We start from the raw sequence: 25,057 nt of genomic DNA, 5'->3' as shown, positions 1-25,057 counted from the left end.
AGTCACAAAAAGCACTTAAAATGCATATTTGCCTTTTTAAATACAAATGAAAACAGTCTGTCAAACATAGTACTAGATGTTTATTATTTTGACACTTATTTCATCATTGAATGATAAACACTGTAACAAAGTTTTTTTTACCAAATGCTTCACATGTGAACTGTCAGACACTCTTCAAAATAATTTCTGCTATAAAAAGATTAAACAGCCAGAGAGAGCGATAGTTCTGAGTTACTTGTGCTTTTTCTTCTTGAGGCTTTCCTGAGGTTTTTGGCTGGACTCCCCGCTGGTCTCTGGTAAGGCTGGCTGCCAGGACAGAGGATTCCTTCTATACATAGGCCATGGTGGCAGGGTCAACTAAAGTCAAGGACAGAAACAGAAAAACTTATAATGGGGTTGTTTATACCTAACAAAGTGCAACAATGTGCAAGAATTGTGTCTAATTCTCCTAAATCTATGGTGATGTCTTGTGTTAACAGACACTGATACTGTGACAGAAACATCATCTATGGGGCACTATGCATTAATATCCCATACATAAACAATAATACAAATCAGAAAACTTACCACACAGGACACAGCAAAACCAGCCAAAACTATGTACACTGTCCACCCAAACTGTTCAATGATCAGACCATACACAAATCCAATCATCTGAAAAGAAAAAAAATATCAGTGACCCTCCCTACTGGTACAACCACAACTACAGGCTAGTGGGATGTCTTGAATTGTCATGGTTTGTTAACTTACCGCTGAGATGAGTATAATTCCTTGGAAAATCTGTTCAGCCAGCTTCTGGCCTTTATAATCCTGCAACAGTCAGACAATAGAAGCAGACCTAATAAATACAACATCACTAAATAAGCCAGTACACTGTAACCTATGGTAAGCATGAGCTGAGGCTTCATTTGTGCACATTCATCATCGCATCCCAGTCCAGTTCCATCAGAGAAGCATTAATAAAAAATAAAAAAAACGACGGCACCCGTAAAAACAGCTACTGATATCTTAGGTGAACCGTAGAAATATAACATTAAACCGTAAAAAGATCCTGTGAATGGGACTAACTACACCGTTAGCTGAAGCATCTGTTACTATCATCACTGCACCGACCTGCTAACGTTTGCTAGCTGAGCGTTAGCTTCATACGAAAGCATGAAAGAAACACACGGCTCTTAAACTAACTCCACCTTACCATATGTGTAGGAATGGACTTGAATATAGAAAACATATTTCCACTTGGAATGATCAACCTGCTGCAGGCGAGTCCAAAGCGAGTTAGTTTTAGTTCCGGTTCCAAAAAGCTACGTCTTGTTTCGAAAGACCCACCCGGACACTCCCAAGTGTCTTAACTGTTGCTCACTGCGCAGGTTCACAGATTTATAAACAATAGGGATTGGACGAATCACTGCTACCGCTACGGTAAATGTGTTTTGTATCTGTGCAACGCTTTCTTTGCCTTAATAACCGCCTGTCAATATGTATAACTACTTTTAGCTAATAAACTCTGAGCATCCAATTTTATTTTGTAACTCCAGCCTTGAAATCGTATAAAAACATATCATTAATCGGTTTAATGAGTGTTTGTTTCTACACACTGGAAACAGTAAGCTAATGCGTTTTTTTTAATCAGGCTATTGCATGGGCATCTATTACTACGTGCAATTGTAATAGGGTAATAACTGGATGTTGAGGTGGCAGTTTGGCTTCAGCGTAAATTACTTTTCCTGTGCAATTTTTTTGTTAAGAGTTTATTCCGCCACCCGATTTTAAATGTGAGCATATGAACGCAAACTTAAAAGCGACTCGTTTGCAGACAGTCTCGTCGCGTGTTTGTGCGGTGGCCACGTAGCGGTGCGGCAGTATTTCATCCTCAGTCCTCGTTAGCCAGTCGGCTAATTCATCCTGGGCTCCAGATCAGCTTTAAGATTTTTACTTGTTTTAGTTTTTCGATTTGCATTAGACGTGGTGGAGGGGCGGATGAAGCCTTTGTCATGACCCTGAGGAGAGGTGAGGCAGGTCGGATGAAGTGGTTACTCGTTTGTTTCTATGAAGCATGTGAATATGTTTAGATAGAACAGAGCCAATAGAAAATAATGGAAACAATAAAAACACGGGTAAATAGAAACTGCTGAGCTAACACTGAGTCAAACCGACTTTGATTTCTTTCCAGCATCACTGTCTGCTTCAGCCATGACTGTCAGCCTGTGTTATTGTGTCTTCCAGTAAACGTGATCATCCTTGTGTTGCTGGCTGTGGCCTTCCTGATCATAGTTCAACGAAACCTCCTCAAATTCAGTGACTTTTTACACAAGGAGAATCCCGGTACGTTGCTGGGGGTGTGTCAGCTGCTCTTCCTGTCTGCCTATCTAATGTAAAGACACGCTGAGTACAGTGGAAGCAACATGTGAAATTTGTGTCTCAATCCAGATGCAGGTGTGGTTCTCCCATTCGAGTCTGAGCTGTCTCCAGACCTCAGACTAGAGTCGGTGAGGAAAGGAGAGGAGATCCCAGTCCTCATCACTGCTGCTGAGGAGAGACTGGGTGCTGTGGTTGCTGCTATGAACAGTGTTTACCAAAACAGTAAAGCCAATGTCGTCTTTACCATTGTGACCTTCAATGACACAGTCAATCACCTAAAGTAAGACAGTGAAGCAAGTCTGTTTTGCTACCATTGCACACACACACACATATATATATATATATATATATATATACACACACACACACACACACACATATATATATATATATATATATATGTGTGTGTGTGTGTCTTATATTTAATACATTTTTTTGTTTTACCAACAGAGTGTGGCTGAGTAAGACAAAGCTAAAAAATATCAAATACAAGATAGTTCTTTTTAAGACTGAGCTCCTCAATGGGAAGATCTCTAAAGCTCCTCAGTCCCCAGAAGCTGCAAATCCGGTGAGAGAATGTGAATGTGCTGTCACTGTTTCAGAATAAATATTTGTGCTGTAGTTCATCTGTTTAAATCTATGTTTTAATTGCCTGTTTTTCAGTTGACCTTTGCCAGGTTTTATCTGCCTGCATACATACCTGAGGCAGAGAAAGCCATTTATTTGGATGATGATGTCATTGTACAAGGTAATTCACCACCAGAACTTAATACAATTCTACTATAACTCTCAAAAAACACAGGTTATAACAGTAAAAGAAAGTTGCTTTAGGAAGGATTTAATGAATAAGGTTTGTCCTTTTTCTGTTGGATCACAGGGGACATTCAGGAGCTTTTTGACACCACCCTCAAACCAGGACATGCAGCTGCCTTTTCAGATGACTGTGATTCAGCATCCTCTAAGGGCATCATTCGAGGGGCTGGGAACCAGGTGGGCATCTTTAGTCTGAGCTGACTGTTTTCAGATGTGTAAAATAAATGTAAGAGAATCTGGATGTGGAACATTTCTCATAAAATATGGTGAAACTTAAGTACATAAGGACTCTTTTTCAATAGAATAACTATATGGGCTTCCTGGACTTCAAGAAGGAGGCTATCAAGAAGTTGGGGATGAGGGCCAACACGTGCTCCTTCAACCCCGGAGTCATCATCGCTAACCTGACAGAGTGGAAGAACCAAAACATCACCCAGCAGCTGGAGCACTGGATGGAGCTCAACGCACAGTGAGTTAAAGACAGATGGATATGGGACGTCTTTTCTACTAAAATGACACAACTGGAGGAAAAAATTAAGATCGGTTCCTGCATAATGTAATTTAAAATTGTGATTCATGGAAACTAAGTTGATTTGTTTTGTTTCACCAGGCAAGATCTGTACAGTAAAACTCTGGCAGAGAGCATCACTACCCCCCCACTTCTTATTGTTTTCTACAAACGTCACTCCACCATTGACCCCATGTGGCACGTCAGGCACCTTGGTAAGTTAAGGTGTTGACTGATTTTTGTTTTCAGTTAAAATACAATAAGCAGTACTACATGAACATAAACCATAAAATATGAAAAAACGTGTTTTGTAGGAACTACAGGAGCTGGAAACCGCTATTCCCCCCAGTTTGTAAAAGTTGCCAAACTCCTCCACTGGAATGGACACTATAAGCCCTGGGGGAGAACATCTTCTTTTTCCAATGTGTGGGACAAGTGGTTTATTCCAGACCCCACAGGAAAATTTAATCCTATGCGGAGACACACAGGGAACAACTAAACTGCTAACTGGATTTCAGGAACCTTTCGACCATTCAAACCAGCCCTGTCACAGCAGGACCGCGCCTCGTGGTATCTCAGGAATTCAGTAACGCCTTTTCACTTGCCACCACTGCATTTGAGTTCTGCCATCCTCCGACCAGGTACACCTGTGGACACACACAATTGACCATTTCTTTAGTACTCAAATTTTTCAAAAATTTCTGAAACTGTTTTGCTGAAGACAGACTGTGGAGACTTTCCTACACTATATATGATTGGAGAGACGTTGCATTAAAAAGGAATGACTGATGCATTGGACCCAGTCAGTGTTAATGAGACACCTTGTGTCAACTGTCAAGATCACTAACATACATATAACCAACATAGACCTCATTTTCAAGGAAATCGGTGACATCTTTTTTTGGTTGTTTGTTTACAAGCAGCTAAAACATTTACTCATTTAGTTTATTTGCACACTAAATGAGTTTATTCAGTTACCTCAGCTATAATGGTGTAGCACAGTTGGCCCCACAGATTGTAACCGTTTCGAACACAGTCCCTTCAGTTATAACTTTAGACTCTATTGTAATCGTATTAGCCCTTGAGATGCCTCATGCTGTTACCTCAAGTTCTTCCTGTGGAAAAGTAGAAGGCTTTGTCATGCTTCTTTGCACATAAGATTAATTATCAGGCCCATGTTTTTCTCAACAAAAGCATTACACAAACGTAAATCCAGTTCAACTCAAGTTAATCAGTCAGGTTAATGGTGCCCCAGCTATCAGTAACTATGCCATGAATCAACACTAAGTCAATATCATTCTGAACTGTGCAGGTTTTAATGGCTTCGTAAATGGACTAGTAAGGAACCTGCACCTCTGAAGAACAAATCGTTTGCACAAAATTCCTTGTGCTTTTATCCCTTCATTGTTGGGATTTTTATACACATCGTAAAAGTATTCATCTTGCTGGTGTAAATATGTCATCTTTGGCATAGTATTTCAAATAAAGCTTACAATTTTATCATTTAAATTTTGTCCATTTGTTTTCCAATTTTTTGTATTGCTTTTTTACACAATTTTGGAATTTTCAAGACTGAAAAGAAATTTTAAATAAGATTCACAAGCAAAGCTCAGTGTAAAACTCTAGTGTATATTCATGGTTTTATAAAAATACCCTTAGAAGCTCAGTGGACGAACAAAGACATTTAAAGTTTGTAGAGAGTTTATTACATTTATAGTAAGTTGTCTATGTACAGCATTCTGCATGAACACAAGTTATTACAAATGACCGCTGATGTTTTACAGAAAACATCTGGGAGACGAATTTAGTGAATACACAACCACTTAACAAATATGAGTCCATTTCTTGGGAAGGGGTCGCTCCAAACCAAAGTGAAAAACGTCATCAGCTGATAAATGTGGTGTGGGGGTTAAAGTGTCATCCTCATCTGAAGAACAGTCCCGTTTTTCCACGTTTTAACAGTGAGGGAAGGACTCACACAACCAACGACTAGCTCTAAGTCTAGTCTTTAATCAGTAGGACAGGCAGAGAGGGTCAAAGGCATCCAGACAGTGACTGTTTGCCATACCTGCACTGTCACATACTGTTTGTTGAAAACAGACGCCAGCTGAGAAGCAACGTCAATACTCATTTAAAATCTGTGTTGAAGTCATAGGCGTCATCTGTTGCAGCTGTAGAGAAGCTAATGTCAACAGGGATGGTCTGGAACTGCACCCTGCCAGGCTTTTCTGCAAAGATGGAGATGAGTTAAAAATGATCTAATCTAATCTAAGTATGTTTAACTAATATAAAAATGAAAAGAATAATTCTAAAATTTAATTTACTTGTGAGAGATGAAGCTTTTGTCTTCTGTTCTTCTTCTATTTCTTTTGCTTCCTCGTTTTGTTCAGACTGCAAGAGGAGCAAATGTTACAACTTAAAATTCCAACAATGTTCAAGTCAGCCAGCGATATTGGTACAAGCAGGTCTAGCCAGCAGGATCAGAGTTGGATTAGAAGTCTTCATAAACAATCAAGACTTGCATTGGTGTCCTCATTTCCGTGAGACCAGACTGCTAAGCATGATATGAAGCTGCTGTGTTGTCTGAAAGTTCTCCAAAAACCCAGTTAAATCTGCATCTACAGTTACCTCATCATTCTCATTTACACACACTTCTTTTCCCTCTGTGGTGACTGCACCAGGTCGCTCTTCAGGGATGTCCCCGACACTCAGCAGGCCTACAGTTGGGCCCTTGGAGATGAAGTTTATACTGCTGGCCAGGTTTGGGAATTTAACACCTAGAAAAGCAAAAGTTCTATTTATTCTACTGTGCACCTGTGGCCCCAAGAGGCCAGGCATGCTGCTCTTTTTCTACATGAAGAAACTTGGTCAATACAGCTTACTGAACATCAGCAATACAATATTTCAGGGCAATGACAACTAAAAGAATCAAGTAAAAGTGCAGCAGTACATCAAAATAAAGTATTCCAATCAGAAAGAAAGGATTAAAGTAGTGACAACATGTATTGAAACAAACATTTCCTGAAAAACCTATATATGCTTAACATCACAAAAACATGTATAATCACTGACTCAAAATCTATGATACTCTAATCACAAAAGCCTATAAACAATATTGGCTCCACTGAATTTTCTATTTAAGGAATCAAATTAATCAACCGTACCTTTCAGAGTTTCCTCATTGCCCGTTGTCAGGTTGTTTAGATCCCAGCCTTTCTGCATCTCAGCCACCGTGATATCAGAAAGGTAGGCAGGGAGACTGTGTTTCTCTGGTATTTTACAGTGGTAGCTCAACTTTGCTCTGAGAAAACACCAAACCAGTGACACAGACTTCAGCATCTCAATCGTCAGCAGTCCCTATGCTAATAAACACAAGCACACATGATTCACAGGGGTGCAGGCTCAGTGTTTGGATCAGAGTTGGATTAGAAGTCTTCATAAAGAAATCCAGAATTGCACTTTGTCCTCATTTCCACACCAATACTCTGCAGCCTCCCAACCTTTTTCAACCAAATACACTCACCCTGTCCAGTCAGCAAGGAAAGTGACAGCTGCCTGCTCAGTGTTAGGGACTCCACCCTTCTGCAGAAAACCTCGTTTTTTAGCAAACATGGTTAAAAACTCCAGTGAGTTTCTGAAGTCTGGGACATTGTACTGGAGCATGATCTGAAACAATGAGAACAGAAGACCTGAAGAAAAACACTCCTCTCTTACCACCACATTACATGACACGTTTCCTGTGATGCCACCTCTTCCTACCTGGGCCTTGTCACACTGTTTGAGCAGAGTCCTGACGGCCTCCAGCACACTCTCCTGGCCCTCCTCCACCTGCAGGCTCCTTAGAACCAAAGAGGCTGGAGGGTTGGAGGGTGACGCCACAACTCCTGGGCTGTCTATTAGCTTTACAGTCTTTGAGATGTGCACCTCCTGCATGCACCTGTGGAGGGAGGCAGAAGTTTTAACCTACGATAACGGACTAATATTCACATTGTATACCAAAACCCAATCATCAATGCACACAGTGATTCCAAGTTCTCACAGGAAATTATGCTGAATATGCAATGTGATTCAGATCCTAGAGAAAACACTGCAGTATAAGTGTTCAGCTACTCTTTTTATGTTTGACTATCACTTACTTTGTGATGCCTCTCTTGACACCGGCATTGCAGGCCAGAATCCCCTTCATACTGTTGATGAGACTGCTCTTCCCCACATTAGGAAATCCTGTGGGTAAAATAAGACAAGTGTCAAGGTTGAAGATTCACACTGTTTCAAATAAAGTTAAAGAAACCAAAACAGACAGAATGCATCTATACCACAAAGCGCATAAGACAGTAAAGGTTTAGAAGCTGTAATAATAAATAATAAAAGGCCAAAGAATGTCACCATCAAAAAGCGAAGACTTGTACTTTTATACACGGGGAGAAAAAGACTGTGCTTACCAACTACGCCCACTCGGAGTGAGGCTTCATTCTGTCTCTTAGCAGCAAAACTCATGAGGAGTTCAGTAAGACCGGTGTTTCCAAAGCAGGCTGCTCCTCTGGATCTGTCCAGAACTTCATTAGAGGCAACTATTCTCCTCTTCTTGGCTTGCTGATGAAAAAACACAACAGAGCACAATAAATTATTTATTATTCTCCTTTTTAGATCTGAAGTAGCAGCAACACCCTGTTATAATTAAAACTAATGACAGCGTGAAAAGGTATGTGGGAACTATTTTAGAAAACAGTTTTGTTCACAAACACACATCAGCTCTGTTTGTGACAGAGCCACCTAATTCTGTGGTTTGTCTGTTACTCTTGGAGGTTTTAACCAGTTAGAACAGCACAACACAAGCTGCGTAACCTTCTCAGTCCTCCATACAACAATGAAGTAGATACAGTGGGTACGGAAAGTATTCAGACCCCTTTAAATTTTTCACTCTTTGTGTCATTGCAGCCATTTGCCAAAATCAAAAAAGTTCATTTTATTTCTCAATGTACACTCAGCACCCCATCTTGACAGAAAAAAACAGAAATGTAGAAATTTTTGCAAATTTATTAAAAAAGAAAAACTGAAATAAAAAAATTTTAAAAAAAATTTAAAGGGGTCTGAATACTTTCCGTACCCACTGTACAGTATTAACATCAAGCAAATTGAACTTGTCTATTCTGTGAAATTGTTGCAAGAAGACAACTGGTTATCTCAGCCATTTTCAGACAGATGGCTCATGAAAAGTCAGAGTTTAGCTATTTATATTTGACTTCTCGCTCCTTTAAATTAAAATGAATTCACTCAACTAAACTACATGAATGAAGAACAAGTAATACTCTCAACACGGATCAGAAGCCTGGTGAATACTAATTTGATTAGCAAAAATATAAATCATTACTTTGTGCAAGTCTAAATATTTCTTTTTCATGACAAAATGCACCTCATACCACTGTTTTGTCCTGGATCTGTACTGATGCTTTGAACGCCACCACAGGAAACTCCCGTTGTAAACACCGTATCCACTTCTCCACATTTTCCTTTGGGACCAGATCTGCAACACAAAGTCCAACACAATGCACACAACTTGAGTTGGGAACAATCTGTTGGGCATTCAAATTCAAAGCAAACCACAGTGTGCATGCACCTCAATATACATATTACAGCATCTCATGTCCATTCACCTATTTTATTTAAAACCAACAGCAGTTTCTTGTTGCCGTCCCTCTGCAGCACAGCCTCCTCCAGCTGTGGACACCTGTACCCCAGCGGATCACGAGCGTCGAGGACTTCTATTACTACATCAGAAGCATCAATTACCTGTTGAGAGGTAATCAGTGAGTGTTAAGAGCTGAACGTCTAAAGAGCGATAAAGAAATGCCTCTAGAGTCGACGCTGACTTGGCCTAGGTTGTTGTACCTTGTTTAATTCAGAGCAAAGGAAGCGTTTTGAGCTCTTGTCTGGGGCTGTCCGTTTCTCTGAATGCTTTTTATTCTCATCCTGCATAAATAAAAAATTAAGTCAGTCAGCAGAAAAGACATTACAATGTGATTTCACAGTTGACTGTAATGTTTGTAGTATTGTACCTGTCGAGCCTTCTTGGCTTCAGGTTCTGTTTCTTTACTTGCAACCTCCTTCTTCCTCTTCTGTGCTCGCTCCTCCTTTTTAGCTTGTCTCTTTTTTTCCTTCTCCTCTTCGATCTATGAAATAATAATTGTCTTTAAAAATACTGTACCAGCTAAGTTGCTAACAGCTAACAGCACAGCCCAGTTCGCACTTGAGAGGAGTTGCCAACCTGTAGCCTCCTCTGCTCTGCCTCCCTGAGGACCTCCTCTTTGAAGGGAGCACTGCTGGGCACCCCTGGATCCTTCTTCACCCGTTTGCTCACTCCTTTCTTCTTCGCTTCTTTCCTCAGCTTCTTGTTGTGCTCCCGGACCTACATAGGTTCAAATTATTCCACCAGGTTAGAAATATGATGAGGCCTCATCGTACATAACCACAGGACGTTTATCTTTAAGTCATCTTACCTTCTTTTGTATTTTATAGCGTTTGGCACAGGACAAACGCTTACTTGCTTTCCTTAACTCTAAAGAGAAGAAAAAAAACAACAAAGCTCCGTTAAAGAATGAAGTAGCTAAAGACGAAGCTAAAATAGATCAACAGTGCTGTTAGCAATTAGCCCCATTAGCTTATCAGCTAAATGGACTAAACGAGCAACAGACTTAAAAAGTTTTTCTTTTTTTAGCGCACATATTTCTATCTGTGTTCACTTACTCGGTCGTTTCATGTTGGAGCTGCGGACCTGCCAATGTGACTGAAACGCTCTCACACGTGGAGGAGTGCTCAAGTTTGATGGTTTGTCACTTCCGCTTCTCCCAATGCGCAGTTCCTGCTGCGCCCCCTGCTGCGCCGGAGGAGCAGTGGCTTTAACGCATGATCTGATCTGTGGTGAAAGGAAGCGTCCTGGACATTTTAAATTAACATCTCTCAGAAAAGAATGATTGCTTAGAGAACAGAGCAGAAAAAAACTACCCATGTAGTAAAGTGAACACATAAAAAATGATATAATACAATGATTTGTTTAAAATGTATATAAAAATGATCTAGCTTCAACAACATTGTTAGGACTTTTATGTAGTTTATTACTATATTTATATTTTACTGATGACTATAGTAGGTCTACTGCTAATAAATATCTTTAGTGGTTTGATGTTGCATATTTGGTACTGGGTACTTGTTATTTGTTGCTTTGCCTCTGAACCTGAGATACTATTGCAATTTCCTTATAATTTTATCAATAAAGACATATCTGAAACTCTTAAATCCTACAATGTTGTTGTCCAAGATATAGTATGTATAATTTGCACGTGACATCTGTATCATGCAGGTAGATGCTACAGTGGTGTGAAAAGGTGTTGGCCCCCTTCCTGATTTTCCTTGGTCACACTTTGTTTCAGATCAAACAAATTTAAATATTAGTCAAAGATAACACATCATGCAGTTTTTAAATGAAGGTTTTTATTATTAAGGGAAAACAAAATCCAAAACTACATGGCCCTGTGTGAAAAAGTGTTTGCCCCCTAAACCCAATAACTGGTTGGGCCACCCTTAGCAGCAACAACTGCAATCAAGAATTTGCAATAACTTGCAATGAGTCTGTTACAGCCCTGTGGAGGAATTTTGACCATCACACTACTACCACCATATTTTACTGTTGGTATGATGATGATTTTCTGAAATGCAGTGTTACTTTTACACCAGACGTAATGGGACACACACCTTCCAAAAAGCTCAACTTTTGTCTGGTCAGTCCACAGAGTATTTTCCCAAAAGTCTTGGGGATCATCAAGCTGTTTTCTGGCAAAACTGAGATGAGCCTTTATGTTCTTTTTGCTCAGCAGTGGTTTTCGTCTTGGAACTCTGCCATGCAGACCATTTTCGCCATTTTCGTCTCGTTCTTATGGTGGAGTCATGAACAGTGACCTTAACTGAGGCAAGGGAGGCCTGCAGTTTTCTGGATGTTGTTGTGGGGTCTTTTGTGACCTCTTGGATGAGTCGTCGCTGCACTCTTGGGGTAATTTTGGTCGTCCGGCGACTCCTGGGAAGGTTCTCCACTGTTCCATGTTTTCACCATTTGTAGATAATGGCTCGCACTGTAGTTTGCTACAGTCCCAAAGCTTTAGAAATGGCTTTATAACCTTTTCCAGACTGATAGATCTCAATTACTTTCTTTCTCATTTGTCTCTAAATCTCTTTGGATCTCAGCATGATGTTTAGCTTTTGAGGATCTTTTGATTTACTTCACTTTGTCAGGTAGGTCCCATTTAAGTGATTTCTTGATAGCGAACAGGTGTGGCAGTAATCAGGCCTGGGTGTGGCTAGAGGAATTGAACTCAGGTGTGATAAACCACAGTTAAGTTATGTTTTAAACGGGGGGGGGGCACTTTCACTTGTGTTATCTTTGACTAATATTTAATTTTGCTTAATGATCTGAAACAAAGTGTGACAAACATGGAAAAAAATAAGAAATCAGGAAGAGGGCTAACACTTTTTCACACCACTATATAGTGGGGTTTATATTTGGGACTTATTACCTCGATGGCTCATCTTGCCTTTGGGGGGTGAGCACTTTATGCAATAATATGAGTGTTGTTTAAACTGGGGTGTCTGCTGTGTTGTGTTTGCTCAGCTGTTCCAATAAGGTGTCACCCCACTGTCAAAGCTATACTTACAGTTATAGTTAAATCCCTGCACTCATGTTGCACTAGTTCACAAATCCTATACATTGTATATAAAAAAATATTTTCTTTTGCTTTCCTTCTTTTTTAACCTCCTATCTTCCGTTTTTAAAAACTTTAACTTTACTTTCATTCTTGTACAAAGAGAGAGAAGAGTGAACTCGAGTCAATTTCCTTGTTTGTGTGCACAACCTTGGCCAGTAAAGCTGATTCTGATTCTGATGATGTGAACTGAATTTTGCATCCATATGACAATCAGAATATACTGACACACTATATTGCAATTTGCTGCCTATAACATAGACTACTGTGGGCTACATATTGATCTACCTCTGTCTAGTAGCAGTAGTGGTGTTACCTCACCTTAAACCAGTCACCTCTGCAGCTCGGGGGCCTGAAGCTGAGTCTGTAATCAGGGCCAGACTCCAGGAAAAGATGAGCTCGAAGAAGAAGAAGAAGAAGAAGAAATGACTCCAGGTCACGTGATTGGGTCGAGCATCTTTTTTTGGTCCATTTTGGATGGTAGCTAAAGCTCCGGGCAACCCAAGAAAATGACAAAACTACAGTTTCTAAACGTGTTTTTGACGGAGCGACTGATGCTTGCTGCGCAGGAGATTTACAAGTCTGTCGAGGACACGATTTTGGAGTATCAGGAGGAGATCGCGATCAGAGAGAGGGAGAACGACCATCTGAGACGCAGGCTGCGAGACGCTGGGATTGAAATATGGCCAGGTTAGCTCGGCTCAAAGCTAGCGGCCCAGCTGTGCCTCTGTATGTGCTCTTAGCCGGTGTGTGGATCGGCATTAGGCGGTGAAAGGGGCCCGTGTCACATTAACAGGACAAGACAGCCGCAGGATAATGTCTCCGCACATCGACAAGTCAACTTTGGCCGTTAGCTGCTGCTGCTGTGTAGCAGCTAGCACGTTAGCAGCCTTTGTTCGTTAGCTCGGTTAGTCTGAACCCGGGTTAGCACTTAGCTCAGTTAGCCGGCCAGTCTGAATCCAGGTTAGCACTAAGTTCGGTTGGGCGGACGGTGTGAGCATTTAGCTCGGTCTAAATGTTTGTGTGCGTGCTAACACAGTAAAGCAGTGGACACAGACAAAACGAGCACATGTTGTTTGTTTATTTCCACATTTTCTATTAAACAGTTTCTGTGAGTTTTAGTTTCCATCTTGATGAGTTCATCTCTTTGCTTGTTTGGTGGGAAAAGTTGTCTGGGTTTGCAGAAAACACCCCTGGTTCATCTAGTGTTTCATCACAGCTGAGGACTAAGTTTATTTGGATATCTAAAAACAATCATCAATAATCTGCAATGTCCAAGAAAACCCATATGGCACTTTGTGTTTGCTGCAGTGTACATAACATTTTCAGTTAAGTGTCTTCCTCCTGTTCTCAGATCGTCCCTCCATGGCGCTGTTGGATGAGGAGGATGGTGAGCATCCACGGCGTGAGTGGAGTCCAAGCATGGGGCACGAAGAGCGCATTCCTATACAGATTAAGGATAAAAGAGATCTCCGGGCCAGCCAAGGAGATGATCAGCTTCGTGGCCATGGTTCTTGTAGCACACCAGAGAACATGTTTACTCCTCCGCGTGTCGGAAATGAATATCCCCAGGACGGCCCCCATACATCCAGCCTCCCTCAGAATCAAGGTGTGGAGAACAGGGAGAGGGATTCTGGATCTCGAGGCTGCTCGAGGCACGTGAAGGCAGAGAGTGGAGGAGGACATCGAAGCTCTACTTCCTCCAATAGTGGTGCCCAACCTCTTGCTCCAGTCAACCCAAACTGCTCAAATGAGAACAACATTGACATTATTGGGGTTGAGAATGGAGGACAGATGGCGGGTGCTAAGGGAACTGGAACTGGAGCTAACAGAGGGCAGACATCACACATGCGCAACCAAGGAGCCAATACCGTGGACTGCCCTCATCAAAAATCCCCCATACAAGGCCACATGTCGTCTTTCTGCTGCAAGGTTTGTGGTGAGGCGTTCAGTCATATTGGCCACTTGCATGTGCATGTACAAGTGCACACGCGGGAAAAGCCTTACCGTTGTGGTGTATGTGGGAAATGCTGCAGCTCTTCTGGCAGACTGCAGGAGCACCAGCGTAGCCACACAGGAGAAAAACCTTTCCGCTGCCAGATTTGTGGAAAGGGCTTCACACAGATGGCTCACCTGAAGGTTCACATGAGGATCCATACGGGGGAGAAGCCATACAGTTGCCCTGTGTGTGGCAAGTGCTTCAGCCGCTCCGACAAAATCAAAAGGCATCTCCAGACCCATAGCCGCGAGGGAACGTACTTCTCAGGGCAATGATGCCAAGTCTGTTGTTAAACAACCCAGTTTGTGAATCATATTGATGTGGGAAACTTTTCTACAAAAAGCTATAATCGCTGCCATTAATACAAGGCTTTTTTCTTCCTGTTTTCCAAGAACTAGGGATTTGGCAACTCCTAGAGTTTTCCTTTTTTTTTTTTTTTTTAAATCTAACCTAATGCTTATCCACACCCTAGAATTTGTATTAGCCAATTTAGTATGTCATTTACTTAATTTTGTACTTGTCACGGAGCATTAAAGCTCTATGGCACAATTTGAGTTATTAGCTAGCTTTTCTGATTAATCTAGCCTTTCCTTAGTGATATAATTAGCATGATGAAGTCTTCCACACATGCCTTGAAACTGAGATGCATTAAGAAATGCAACAATGTCCAGCACAGTCACAGCTTGTTATCAGCCAGTTAATTCAAAGCCAAAAGTTCACACTTGAGTGTAAAATCTTCAGACTTGTCTCATAAGCATTATTTTAGGAATGAAGTCAGTATATGCATGAAAGTCTCTCCATTTTCTCAGTTAACTACCAATTGATGGTCAGATAAACAAAACCTGTGTGTTATCTGGCTTAGTCTACTGCCAATAGTTATTTGTGTTTTTATGTAGCAATTAAAAAAATACACATTATTTAAACAAAAAGCTAATGCAATGCCCTTGTAAACTATTGACTTGACTGATTTAACAAGGACGAGTCTGAACTGGCACTTACATCCATTTTTTTTTTTTTTTTTTTTTTCATATTTTTCTTGTCAGTGCTGTTACATTGCTGCAGAGCTAAATACTGCCATCTCACATTGTCAGTACTTCATGTTGTCCATCGAAGTATGGTCAAATCTGTTGTGAGACTGCTCCACTATTTTGTGAAATAATGTGATATTCTGTAAAATACCACTAATCTCAACCTACCATGCATTTAGGAATTTTGTGGTGTCTTGTTTTTCTTATGACATGCACTATGGCATCTGTCCAAGACGATGCAGAAATCCACTCTAAAGTAGGGCCGTACAGTATTAGCTGAACGTATCTGTGGTTTTAAGGGGGTCTCGGTCTGCAAAGTATTGTGTCCACTTATGTTTCCAGCAGAGCAGTCGTTCACATGCAAGGCATATTGCCGAGCGGCCTCAGACGTGGTTGATTTTCAGAAGAGATAGCTGGTTTATCATGGGATCATGTGGACTTCCTCCCCTGGACAGTAAACCCTAGCCTAGTTATCTTTCTCCTCTCAGGACTAATGCTGCATTCATAACATTAAGGGAATAGCAGAAATAATAACATCTGACTTAAAACAGCTATCATGAAAGTCAGAAACTCAGGGTTTGTGAGTTTTCCCAGTGATTCTGTCCCTGCTTGTGGAAATAAACACAAAAATGAAATTGGCATCTGAATATACTGCAAAAAGATGAACTAAATAAAATATACCTTAAGAGCGTGTCTGAGGTGTGGATGCCATGTCCTGCCCAGGTTAACCCTCTATTTGTGATGAATGCAGCATGAGACGACAGCACGTCCTCACAGCTGACCAGCAGCCCTTCACTCACAGTCTTCTCTGGGACACCTTTAGCTCCCCCTGCACACACAGACTATTGTAGTGTTGTATCATTGCGTATTAAATGTTATTTTTTAATAAAGTAGTAACTGAGTATCAATTTCTATGTGTTGTATTATGTGTTTAAAAAAAAAAAGATAACTATTAGAATCCACTATGAAATCATTGCAATCTACCTGTGCTTATTTGTATAGATGGTACCTCAGCTTAGTGGTGGCCTTGGTGTTTGCTGTAATGGATCTGGATCTCTCACAAAGGTCATTAGAAAATCAGTTCTGACTTAACTGGAAATTTAAAATGAGCCTTTTTCAGAATTAAGATAAAATGTTCAAATCAGATTTGTTTTATTAGAGATGAGTTGTAATAGCAACCAAAAACTAAGAATAGACATGTCTCTCCTCTTACTTTTCAGGAGTCACTAATAACATCAACAATACTTTGCATTCAAGTTTCCCTGTAAGCTGTGACTGCTACTGTGATTCAGCAGGCACATAGCCAATTAAAGTCATTAGTTGCAGCCATGTTTGGCAAGGTAACAGTTCATTAAGCAAGGAGGTTGTTCAGTTCACCATATATCATTACCACATTTTTTCCTTTTCACATAATATAAGATTTAAGATAAGATTTAGCATACTTGTTTAGGAGAAATTTAATCAGACAGTATTTTCTAAGCAAAATATTCCCTGTATTGCTCTTTATCTATTTTAAGTAATTTCAGTGGAATATCAACAAAATTTTTATCACCTCATAAATACTTGAGACCTTTTAGAAGAAGATACTTTGAAATGCAACGGCACAAGCGCAGGTATAAAACCTAAAAATTGATGGTATCATGCATGTTGGCTCACTGTCACACTATCATGGCTTACCTGCACACTTAAATACTATGGAGTTATTATTAATGCTATTAGTGGTAATGCAGTTTGAACTATAAGCCCTACTCTGATCCATAATAAGGCCTTGTTATTCTATCCAAAAGTGGCAATATGCACAAAATGATTTGTTCATAGACAAGGATCCATCCAGTGTTGTATTTTGTAGTAACCTGTTAACAACACCTGGTGGGGTGCTTTCCATTTCAGTTTTTTTTTCATGAGTGTCGCTGCCAATAAACAAGCTTGTAACAAGTGCATGTGTTAGACAATTTCATTAAACGTACTGCTTGCTGTCATATTTAAAGTTATCACCAAGGATTTTAGAGATGTTTTGTTCCATTCATTAAATTGTGGCAAAACGTGATCATGAAATGATACCTCAATTAAAGCCATTTGTTTGCCATCACAATGGTAGAAAACACTACACAGTTTCTATCTGGACAAATACCTATTTTGGGCAGATGTCCTTAAATTATTATGTTTATCATCCTGGATGACCAAGGCCCTATGTGGTGGTTCATGGCAAAGACTGTACGTTCCTGCACATTATGAAGCACCCAACACCATCCATCCATTATCTGTCGCTTATCCTGGAACATCCAGGGTCACAGGAGGCTGGAGCCAATCCCAGCTGTCATTGGGTGAGAGACAAGTAGAAACAAGTACATTCACACCTACTGGCAATTTAGTGTCACCTTCTAGCCTAGCCCCAAACTGCTTGTGTTTGGACTGTGGGAGGAAACCAGAGCACCCAGAGAACATGCAAAATCCACAGAGAAACGTCCCAAGGTTGAATGGGATTTGAACCTGGGACTCTCTTGGTGTGAGGCGACAGTGGTAACTACCATACCTCCCCATCTACAGCACCTCTTTTGACTTTATTTGTTTGTGTGCAGGTTTTCACTGGACTGTGTCATTACACACAGCAGCCAGATTAATATCTTGTAGGAGCATTTATCAAGAAGAGACAGACATCGAAAGCCCTTACAAAGTTTATGTACCAGTTAATCACAATTATGTTTCCAATGATATCTTCATGATATATGCCTGTCAAGCTGTGAAGGAACACTCACTTGACTGTGGGAAATTTAATACAGGCATAGTAATTTATTCTGTTTCTAAGTGATGAAGGCTTGTTTGCCAGCAGCCATGAATCCTGAGACTAATTACAAAATCAAGACTTAACAGATCAAACTCACACACAGCTCTGATGTGTAATGAGATCCTACATGTCCTCACAGTGCAGGCAGGAAATGTTGGATGAACACAGCATGGAGATGATACAGCCTGATTTCATTTGCCCATATCAAATATCAGCAGGAGGTACCCTTTTGTTTTAGGTGAATCAATCCAGTTACCAAAGGGTAATGTTATCTCATATAACATGATCACATTACCCAGTCACAGGCAGTCAAATCAGAACTGTAATCAGCCATTAGAATCACATAATGTCCCATGTAAAGTCATTACATGCATTTTTTTGGTAAAATCAACTGCTGAGAGAGACAGAAGTTGTTGAGATAACTGTGACTTTATAAAAGAAAACCTTAAATTTCATGACATAACTGAGGTTTCAATCTAGATCTTAAGAAATTAGGCGAATCAAAATACGTTTTGAGCTCTTCTATGAAACAATAGATGTTAAAAAAATTACAGCAACCTCTCAGACCTAGTGCTCTGGTTTCATTGTGGATAGTCTACAGCCCTCACAGTGCACAGTTTTCATCTGGACTCTGTCTTTGATAATGAAGTAGTTCATCTGTAAACAGACCACAGGGAGCCTGTCTGGCATTTCCAGATCACCTTTTGGTGAAATCATCATGTCTTTGCCCTCTATTAAAGTTGTTTGTGATCCTTTTGGATGCTAATTGACTCAAGGGTTTCATATCATGACATATTTTTGTTCCATCTTCAAAGGGAAAGAGATATCTTGGACAGGGGAACATTACTAGCAACCACAATGACAGAAAAAAATATTTAACTGCATCTACCTAACATATGTTTTATACTATGATCAATCACTTGCATCAATGCATCAATATTTTGTGAGCAAATGAGGGTTTTAGTTCTAGTGTCAGTGACAGCTGTTGATTGATTGAGTGAGCAGCGAGATGAGGTTCTCCAGGGGCCCCATTCAAATGCTGATGGTGAATGATTCAAATGATGCTGTTTCACATTTCTTATCTCCAGTGAATGAACAAGGAGCAGGAAAAAAGAGAATTGAGTAAACACAGTAAGTTATTATTTCAGATACTGATCCACTTGGCCTTCACTTTGAAGCCTTATGTTTTGAAGAATAAACAACACATATTGCACATGTGGAGTGGTGTACTGTGTGTGAGTGTATGCACCTGGGGGAGCAGAATCCATATCTTCAGAATAGGCAACAGGGAGCCATGTACACTATTCCCTCTGTTCCTGCCAATCCCAGATGTTCTCAGGACACCAGACTTTCTATCAGCTCAGCCTGTAGGGAACAATGTGCATAAATACCTCAGAGTTTATGATGAAAACAAAAAGCAATTTCATTCCTGTCACTGTTTATCAATGGCGAAATTAAACACAGTCTTTTACAAAACAGGACAGAGTAATTTTATTTCTCTCATATAAAAGGTTTTTAAATAGATTACAGAGAGGATGCAGTTTAATTCATTGTTTTACACATATACGGCAAAATGCCCCATCATTTAAATTTCAACCAGCAATCAAGGAATAAGTCAACATTTTTGGAAATACATTTACGCACTTTGAGCAAGCTACCGGTTGGATTTAGCTTCGTATTATGAGAAGTCTTGGGTTGTCAATCCATCCATTCATCATTTATACCCCCTTATTCGAAATTAGGATGACAAGGACCTGCTGGAGCCTATCCCAGCTCTCTCTGGGTGAAAGGCAGGGGTCCACCCTGGACAGGTCACCAGTCCATCACAGGGCCACATAGAGACAAACAACCTCACACACTCACACTCACTCCTATGGGCAATTTAGAGTCACCGATCAACCTGACATACATGTTTTTGGACTGTGGGAGGAAACCAGAGTACCTGGAGAAAACCCACACAAGCACAGGGAGAACATCCAAACTCCACACAGAAATGCCCCTGCTGGGTTTCAGACTAGGAACCTTTTTGATGTGAGGCAACAGTGCTAACCACTAAGCCACTGTGCTGCCGTGGGATGTTAGTCTTTACCTCTAACTCCTCACCTGAGAATGAACAAATAGATTTGTCAAAATGTCAAACTATACCTGTAATCCTTAAAAAAGTTGATCAGCTCAGAGTTCAAATGTCAATGGAAGGAACCAGCTTGACTTCAATAATACTGCAGAACGTTGCCAGTATGGTGCCAGTATATATTGCAAGAGGCCATATCATGATAGATCTCAATATTGGGTCATTGTGCCAACCTAATCATGGAGCAATTTTAGGTGAGTCAGAGAAATGGTGCTTTGCTCAAATGCATCCATCCATCATCTATACCACATATCCAATCTAGGGTCGCAAAGAGGCTGGAGCCAATCCAGGGTGAACCCTGGACAGTCCATCACATAGACAACCACTCAAACATACAGGTAATTTAGTCACCAATTAACCTAGAAAGCCAGAAAATGGTCTGGGTCAAATATGGTTTGAACCTTGAAGCTTCTTGTTGTGAGGTGACAGTGCTAACCACTGCACCACTGTGCTGCCCTCCTATACAGCTCCTGTAGCATTTAGACTGTAGCAAAATTGGCAGGTGTATAATTTCTGACATTGAGCAGGCACTGCAGTTCTTATTCTACATGTTTAGTATATGCCATTAAAAATGGAATTCTTCCAATGTAAATTGATTTGCAAAATAAGTTATAGCAGAAATGATACTGTTCTGCTAGTTATGTTAATGTATGTCAAGAGAAAGGCTTATTGAACAATCTGTCAAAAATGTCAGATTACAGGCTGCTGCTGCTGCTGCTCATGCTTTTGGCACAAACGAATGCTGGCCAATTCAGAGTTTATACAACTTGACAGAGACTATTAATTACTTCTGACCGTTAGCTACTGATGAAATTATTAGGGACAGCCTCGAAAGGTATTTGAATCCATAACACAGGAATTGAAGCTTGTTTCATCTTTGTATTATTGTTGAGCCAACTTTGACATTTTTAATCTGTAACTCCATGAAAGAATAATTCTACAAGTCATATTTAATTATTACTTTTGTGGACATTGTTACTGACCCTGAAATGGAGAAGGGTCTCATTACATGACACCACCACATATGTACATATTGACAAAAAGCTCGACTTTACGCCACAGTTTCATTGATTGAAAATCTCAATTACAAATAAATAACTTGTCATCTGTGCACATGATGAGTTCCTTCTCGTCAAACTATACTCCAATCCATCCAGTGGTACTGAAAAAAAAAACAGGATATCTCTGGGGGCGTTTTCATTTTCCAGCTATCTCTACTTGTACTGTGAAACATTCACAATGTGTCATCTGAAAAAAAATTGATGAAATGTCATTAGCTTCTCACACCTCACATATCCTGCAGTCTCTGTCTGACTGCTAAGAAGAGACAACCGGATTACGCCTGTATCCGTATGATCCCTGTTTCATCTCAAGATACAACGCTGCCTCTGGAGGACTGTGGAAATTAAATCATATATTGTAAGTTAGCAGGAGCTTAAGTGATTTTGAAGCCCAGCCAGAAAGATGTACTGTACCTTCATGAAAAATGCTTCCTAACTAGTAACCTCCTGTCAGTAAGTCAGTAATGATGTGCAGCCAGTGTAATCACCAACTGCGGTGCCTTAAAGCAAGTGTAGAGGGATCATTGATCAAAAGAGGACGACTGTTGCTGCACCAAACATTAAGGATTTTCACATGTAGCAACACAAATTACACTTAAGTTGAATTCTGAAGCTATATAGAGAATGTGCTATGGAAAAAAAACTCATATTCTCATCCATCGGTCGTCATGTTATTTGTCATTCTTATAAACGTAGGTTCAAAAGTCACTATTTTGCTTTGTATTGGTCTCCACTGACTTCTGAGTTCAGTGTTCAGCTTACTATCTGATTAATGCTGCAGAATCACTAGGTAGCTGCTGCAGTTTGGTGCTTGACAGGCAGCGGGTTTATCGTTAACATCGGCCTCCTCAGCCCAAAACCAGAGCAATGAGATGAGACTCAAAATGGTGAAGTTAAGGACAAGATAAGCAAAACACTGAGCTGAAAAATGCTTACAGTCCTGGAGCAAGAGAGTGGGGTGATAATTCTCTGCATGTTGCTTGCAACAAACATCCTTTTTGGCATTATATAATGTCATTGGACATTGATGTTGTATACTGACTTTAAATCTATAAACTGCTGTGACCTTTCTCAGTTTATAAATGCTGTAAATCTATGCATTTACTATTCAGGCATTCAGTGAATTAACCTGGCAGTTCAAGAAAACCAGTTAATGTTCATTCTTTATTCTGCTTTAATGAGGTTTAGGTATTTTTTTTAAAGAAAAGGACTGACAGCCCTGGTTGCTGTGTTCCCTCATTTCATTATCAGAGCTGCTTTTAAGTTCACAGGACACAAAAAATTCCCAAATGCACATTTGAAGAATTTTCCTCTTTCTCTTTCAAGCAAATGTGCACATGAGAAATACAAAAGAGGGAGTCCCTCACAGTAACTCTTCAATCAAGCTGATATAAATGACATGAGTGATATATTATGTTGAAGACTGTCTTACTTTTACTACAACTGAAACACTGAACATAATGTGATCCGTGTAATAAAGTCTTTGTTCAGCAATCCTTCTGTTTGATTTGAGCCTCATAAGTCTATAAAAAAACTGTGGCTTTACACTAACTACTAACTTCTATATATAAGCTCCTGGAAAGTCCATAATAAGCAATACAGGAAATTAATTTGTCCATAATAGGATTACAGGACTCCCAAATACAAGCAACACTTGCACTTCATTTTTGTTTCGTCCTCTTACTACCAGCTTTACAAAAGAACTGGAGGGAAATGTTTGGTTGCAAACTGTGACCATATTGAGTTCTTGCACATGCTCCACTGGTCTGACAGAATAGCTCCTCGCATAGAAAATCAACGTCAGAAACAATATCAAAAAAATACTAATCAAATAGAACTAATGTCTAAAATATTTATATGTCTATCCCACACTTGAGTTACACTAAATTCAAGAAATTAAGCTCAAACCATTAAAGGAGCGAATGCAGAATCTACGTCATCGGTACTAAAATGATCCCCCTACACTGTTCATCTGCACTGACCAATATCAGTTTTTTTAATTGAATTCAGATTCTGTATAACCTCATCTCTAACTCTATTTCTTACACAAAGTTCTTTTTACTTATACCCTCTCCACCTCATACCTCCTCTCTCCCTATCCATCACATCCTACTCCACTCACACTTTCTTTTGCAGCCTGACCGTCTCTTGGCCCTGCCATCATATTTTATAGTGGCTTTTTAATGTTGACATCAACCTAGGTGCACATGCACTGTCTGAGGTCATAAGTCTCCAGGATTACATTCACAGTCATATTTCTGATCCCACTATACTAGCAAACAGGGAAATCAGTGGGTCTTTGCTCCTACTGGCAGTGATTGTCTTTAAGTGGCAAAATAAATCACCCAACTCAGTGTTTTATGAAGCTGTGACAGATGGCAAATCATCAGGACGTGATATAAATAGGCATTAGATAAGACACATTTTTAGAGGCCTTCTTTAAGACTGGAGTTTGATAAACACACCAGAGGCCTGGTGTTCATGTCAGAACAAGACCAGGAACATCCTCTGATATACTAAGGTTTTATTTATGTAAAAATCTGTAGGGAATGATTTAACTCGTGTTTATTTGTGCTAATGTAAGCTGCAAACCTTTGTCTTCCTGGCTAACTAGTTTACCACTTACAATAATGTTATTTTCAAAAACAAGCAGCATGTCATTTGCAAACTACATGATGTTTTTAGGTTATTTAACATAGTTATTGTTACATTTTTATGACAGGAACATCAACTGTGCGGGAGCCAAAATACTCAACCTCAATTCCAAAAAAGTGCTGCTGTGTAAAATATACATAAAAATAGGAGGCAGTGATTTGCAAATCTCATAAACCCATATTTTATTCACAGTATTGTTTCCTTAAAACGGTACATTTTCTCAGTTTAAGCATTTGATATGTTTTCTATGTTCTATTGTGAATAAAATATGGATTTATGGGATTTACAAATCACTGCATTCTGTTTTTATGTAGATTTTCCACCGTACCCCAACTTTAGTTTAGTCATAATAGGAACTGCTCTATACTTGGTTTTGAAGGTTGCATCTCTGACATGGTGTTTTTAAAAATCATCACACCCTTCCCCCATGTAGGTAACATGCAACATGTGACTCAGAAGCCTTTGCTGTAACATTCATATCTCTAAAATGTTTGCTTGTCTGGTCTGGTCTAAGTTTGAAACCAAAATACTGAAAAACCGAAGGCATTTGATATCATTTATCCAACCATTTGTGTGTTTTCCAACAACAATGAATTTGGTTTCAGGCATTTTCAGTCATGACCAGCTCTTTTTGGGCAAGAAATGCAACATAAAAACAAATGGACAATGTGAAACGTGTCCAAACTTATTTTATTATTTTTTTTATAAGTAATGATTATTTCCCATGGCTAAGGCTATTGTGAAGTTGGTATAGGTGGATAAATTACTGTAATTACAGTCTACTATTAGTCTGTTACGTTGAGTCATTAGAGAAAGAAACAGAAAGAAAGGAAGAGAAAAAAGGGCAAGAGAAAGAGAGAGAAAGCAAATTAGAGAGTGATGGAGTTGTGGTTCACTGGGCACTGAGTTTAGTGGGCCTCATTAGAGGAGAAGCTTCATAATAGATGATACTCACTAACAACCTCT

General features: G+C 39.9%; 4 protein-coding genes and 2 non-coding genes across 6 annotated transcripts; 2 read left to right on the top strand and 4 right to left on the bottom strand.

Annotated features, from left to right (window-relative positions):
• Positions 1–58: 58 nt before the first annotated feature.
• On the bottom strand, positions 59–1,352 carry spcs1 (signal peptidase complex subunit 1). The gene is made up of 4 exons (XM_026305938.1): positions 1,196–1,352; positions 751–810; positions 568–654; positions 59–357 (listed from the first exon to the last, which is right to left on the bottom strand). Exons 1-4 carry the CDS (start codon positions 1,229–1,231, stop codon positions 232–234), a joined length of 309 nt encoding a protein of 102 aa, XP_026161723.1. The 5' UTR covers positions 1,232–1,352; the 3' UTR covers positions 59–231.
• Positions 1,353–1,675: 323 nt separating this feature from the next.
• On the top strand, positions 1,676–5,191 carry glt8d1 (glycosyltransferase 8 domain containing 1). Its single transcript, XM_026305937.1, has 9 exons — positions 1,676–2,010; positions 2,227–2,325; positions 2,431–2,641; positions 2,812–2,929; positions 3,025–3,109; positions 3,239–3,351; positions 3,477–3,643; positions 3,785–3,897; positions 3,997–5,191. The coding sequence occupies exons 1-9, from the start codon at positions 1,995–1,997 to the stop codon at positions 4,179–4,181; spliced, it is 1,107 nt and encodes a 368-aa protein (XP_026161722.1). The 5' UTR covers positions 1,676–1,994; the 3' UTR covers positions 4,182–5,191.
• Positions 5,192–5,365: 174 nt separating this feature from the next.
• gnl3 (G protein nucleolar 3) lies at positions 5,366–10,538 on the bottom strand. Its single transcript, XM_026307573.2, has 15 exons — positions 10,427–10,538; positions 10,180–10,238; positions 9,948–10,088; positions 9,739–9,852; positions 9,572–9,652; positions 9,337–9,472; positions 9,103–9,206; positions 8,125–8,275; positions 7,819–7,906; positions 7,442–7,619; positions 7,206–7,348; positions 6,847–6,983; positions 6,311–6,459; positions 6,007–6,073; positions 5,366–5,910 (listed from the first exon to the last, which is right to left on the bottom strand). The coding sequence occupies exons 1-15, from the start codon at positions 10,437–10,439 to the stop codon at positions 5,810–5,812; spliced, it is 1,662 nt and encodes a 553-aa protein (XP_026163358.1). The 5' UTR covers positions 10,440–10,538; the 3' UTR covers positions 5,366–5,809.
• LOC113131088 (small nucleolar RNA SNORD19) lies at positions 7,084–7,157 on the bottom strand. The gene has a single exon (XR_003295756.1). It is a non-coding gene; the product is annotated as a small nucleolar RNA SNORD19 (small nucleolar RNA).
• Positions 8,411–8,542, bottom strand: LOC113131090 (small nucleolar RNA SNORA47). The gene has a single exon (XR_003295758.1). It is a non-coding gene; the product is annotated as a small nucleolar RNA SNORA47 (small nucleolar RNA).
• A 2,267-nt stretch (positions 10,539–12,805) lies between the features above and the next one.
• Positions 12,806–16,367, top strand: LOC113130741 (zinc finger protein 497-like). Its single transcript, XM_026307574.2, has 2 exons — positions 12,806–13,122; positions 13,787–16,367. Exons 1-2 carry the CDS (start codon positions 12,942–12,944, stop codon positions 14,704–14,706), a joined length of 1,101 nt encoding a protein of 366 aa, XP_026163359.1. The 5' UTR covers positions 12,806–12,941; the 3' UTR covers positions 14,707–16,367.
• Positions 16,368–25,057: the final 8,690 nt, after the last annotated feature.

The sequence above is a fragment of the Mastacembelus armatus genome, chromosome 5 (genome assembly GCF_900324485.2).
Source record: "Mastacembelus armatus chromosome 5, fMasArm1.2, whole genome shotgun sequence".
Classification (NCBI taxonomy): domain Eukaryota; kingdom Metazoa; phylum Chordata; class Actinopteri; order Synbranchiformes; family Mastacembelidae; genus Mastacembelus; species Mastacembelus armatus.
The sequence above is the reverse complement of the archived record's forward strand: the minus strand, read 5'-3'. Positions and strand labels throughout refer to the sequence as shown.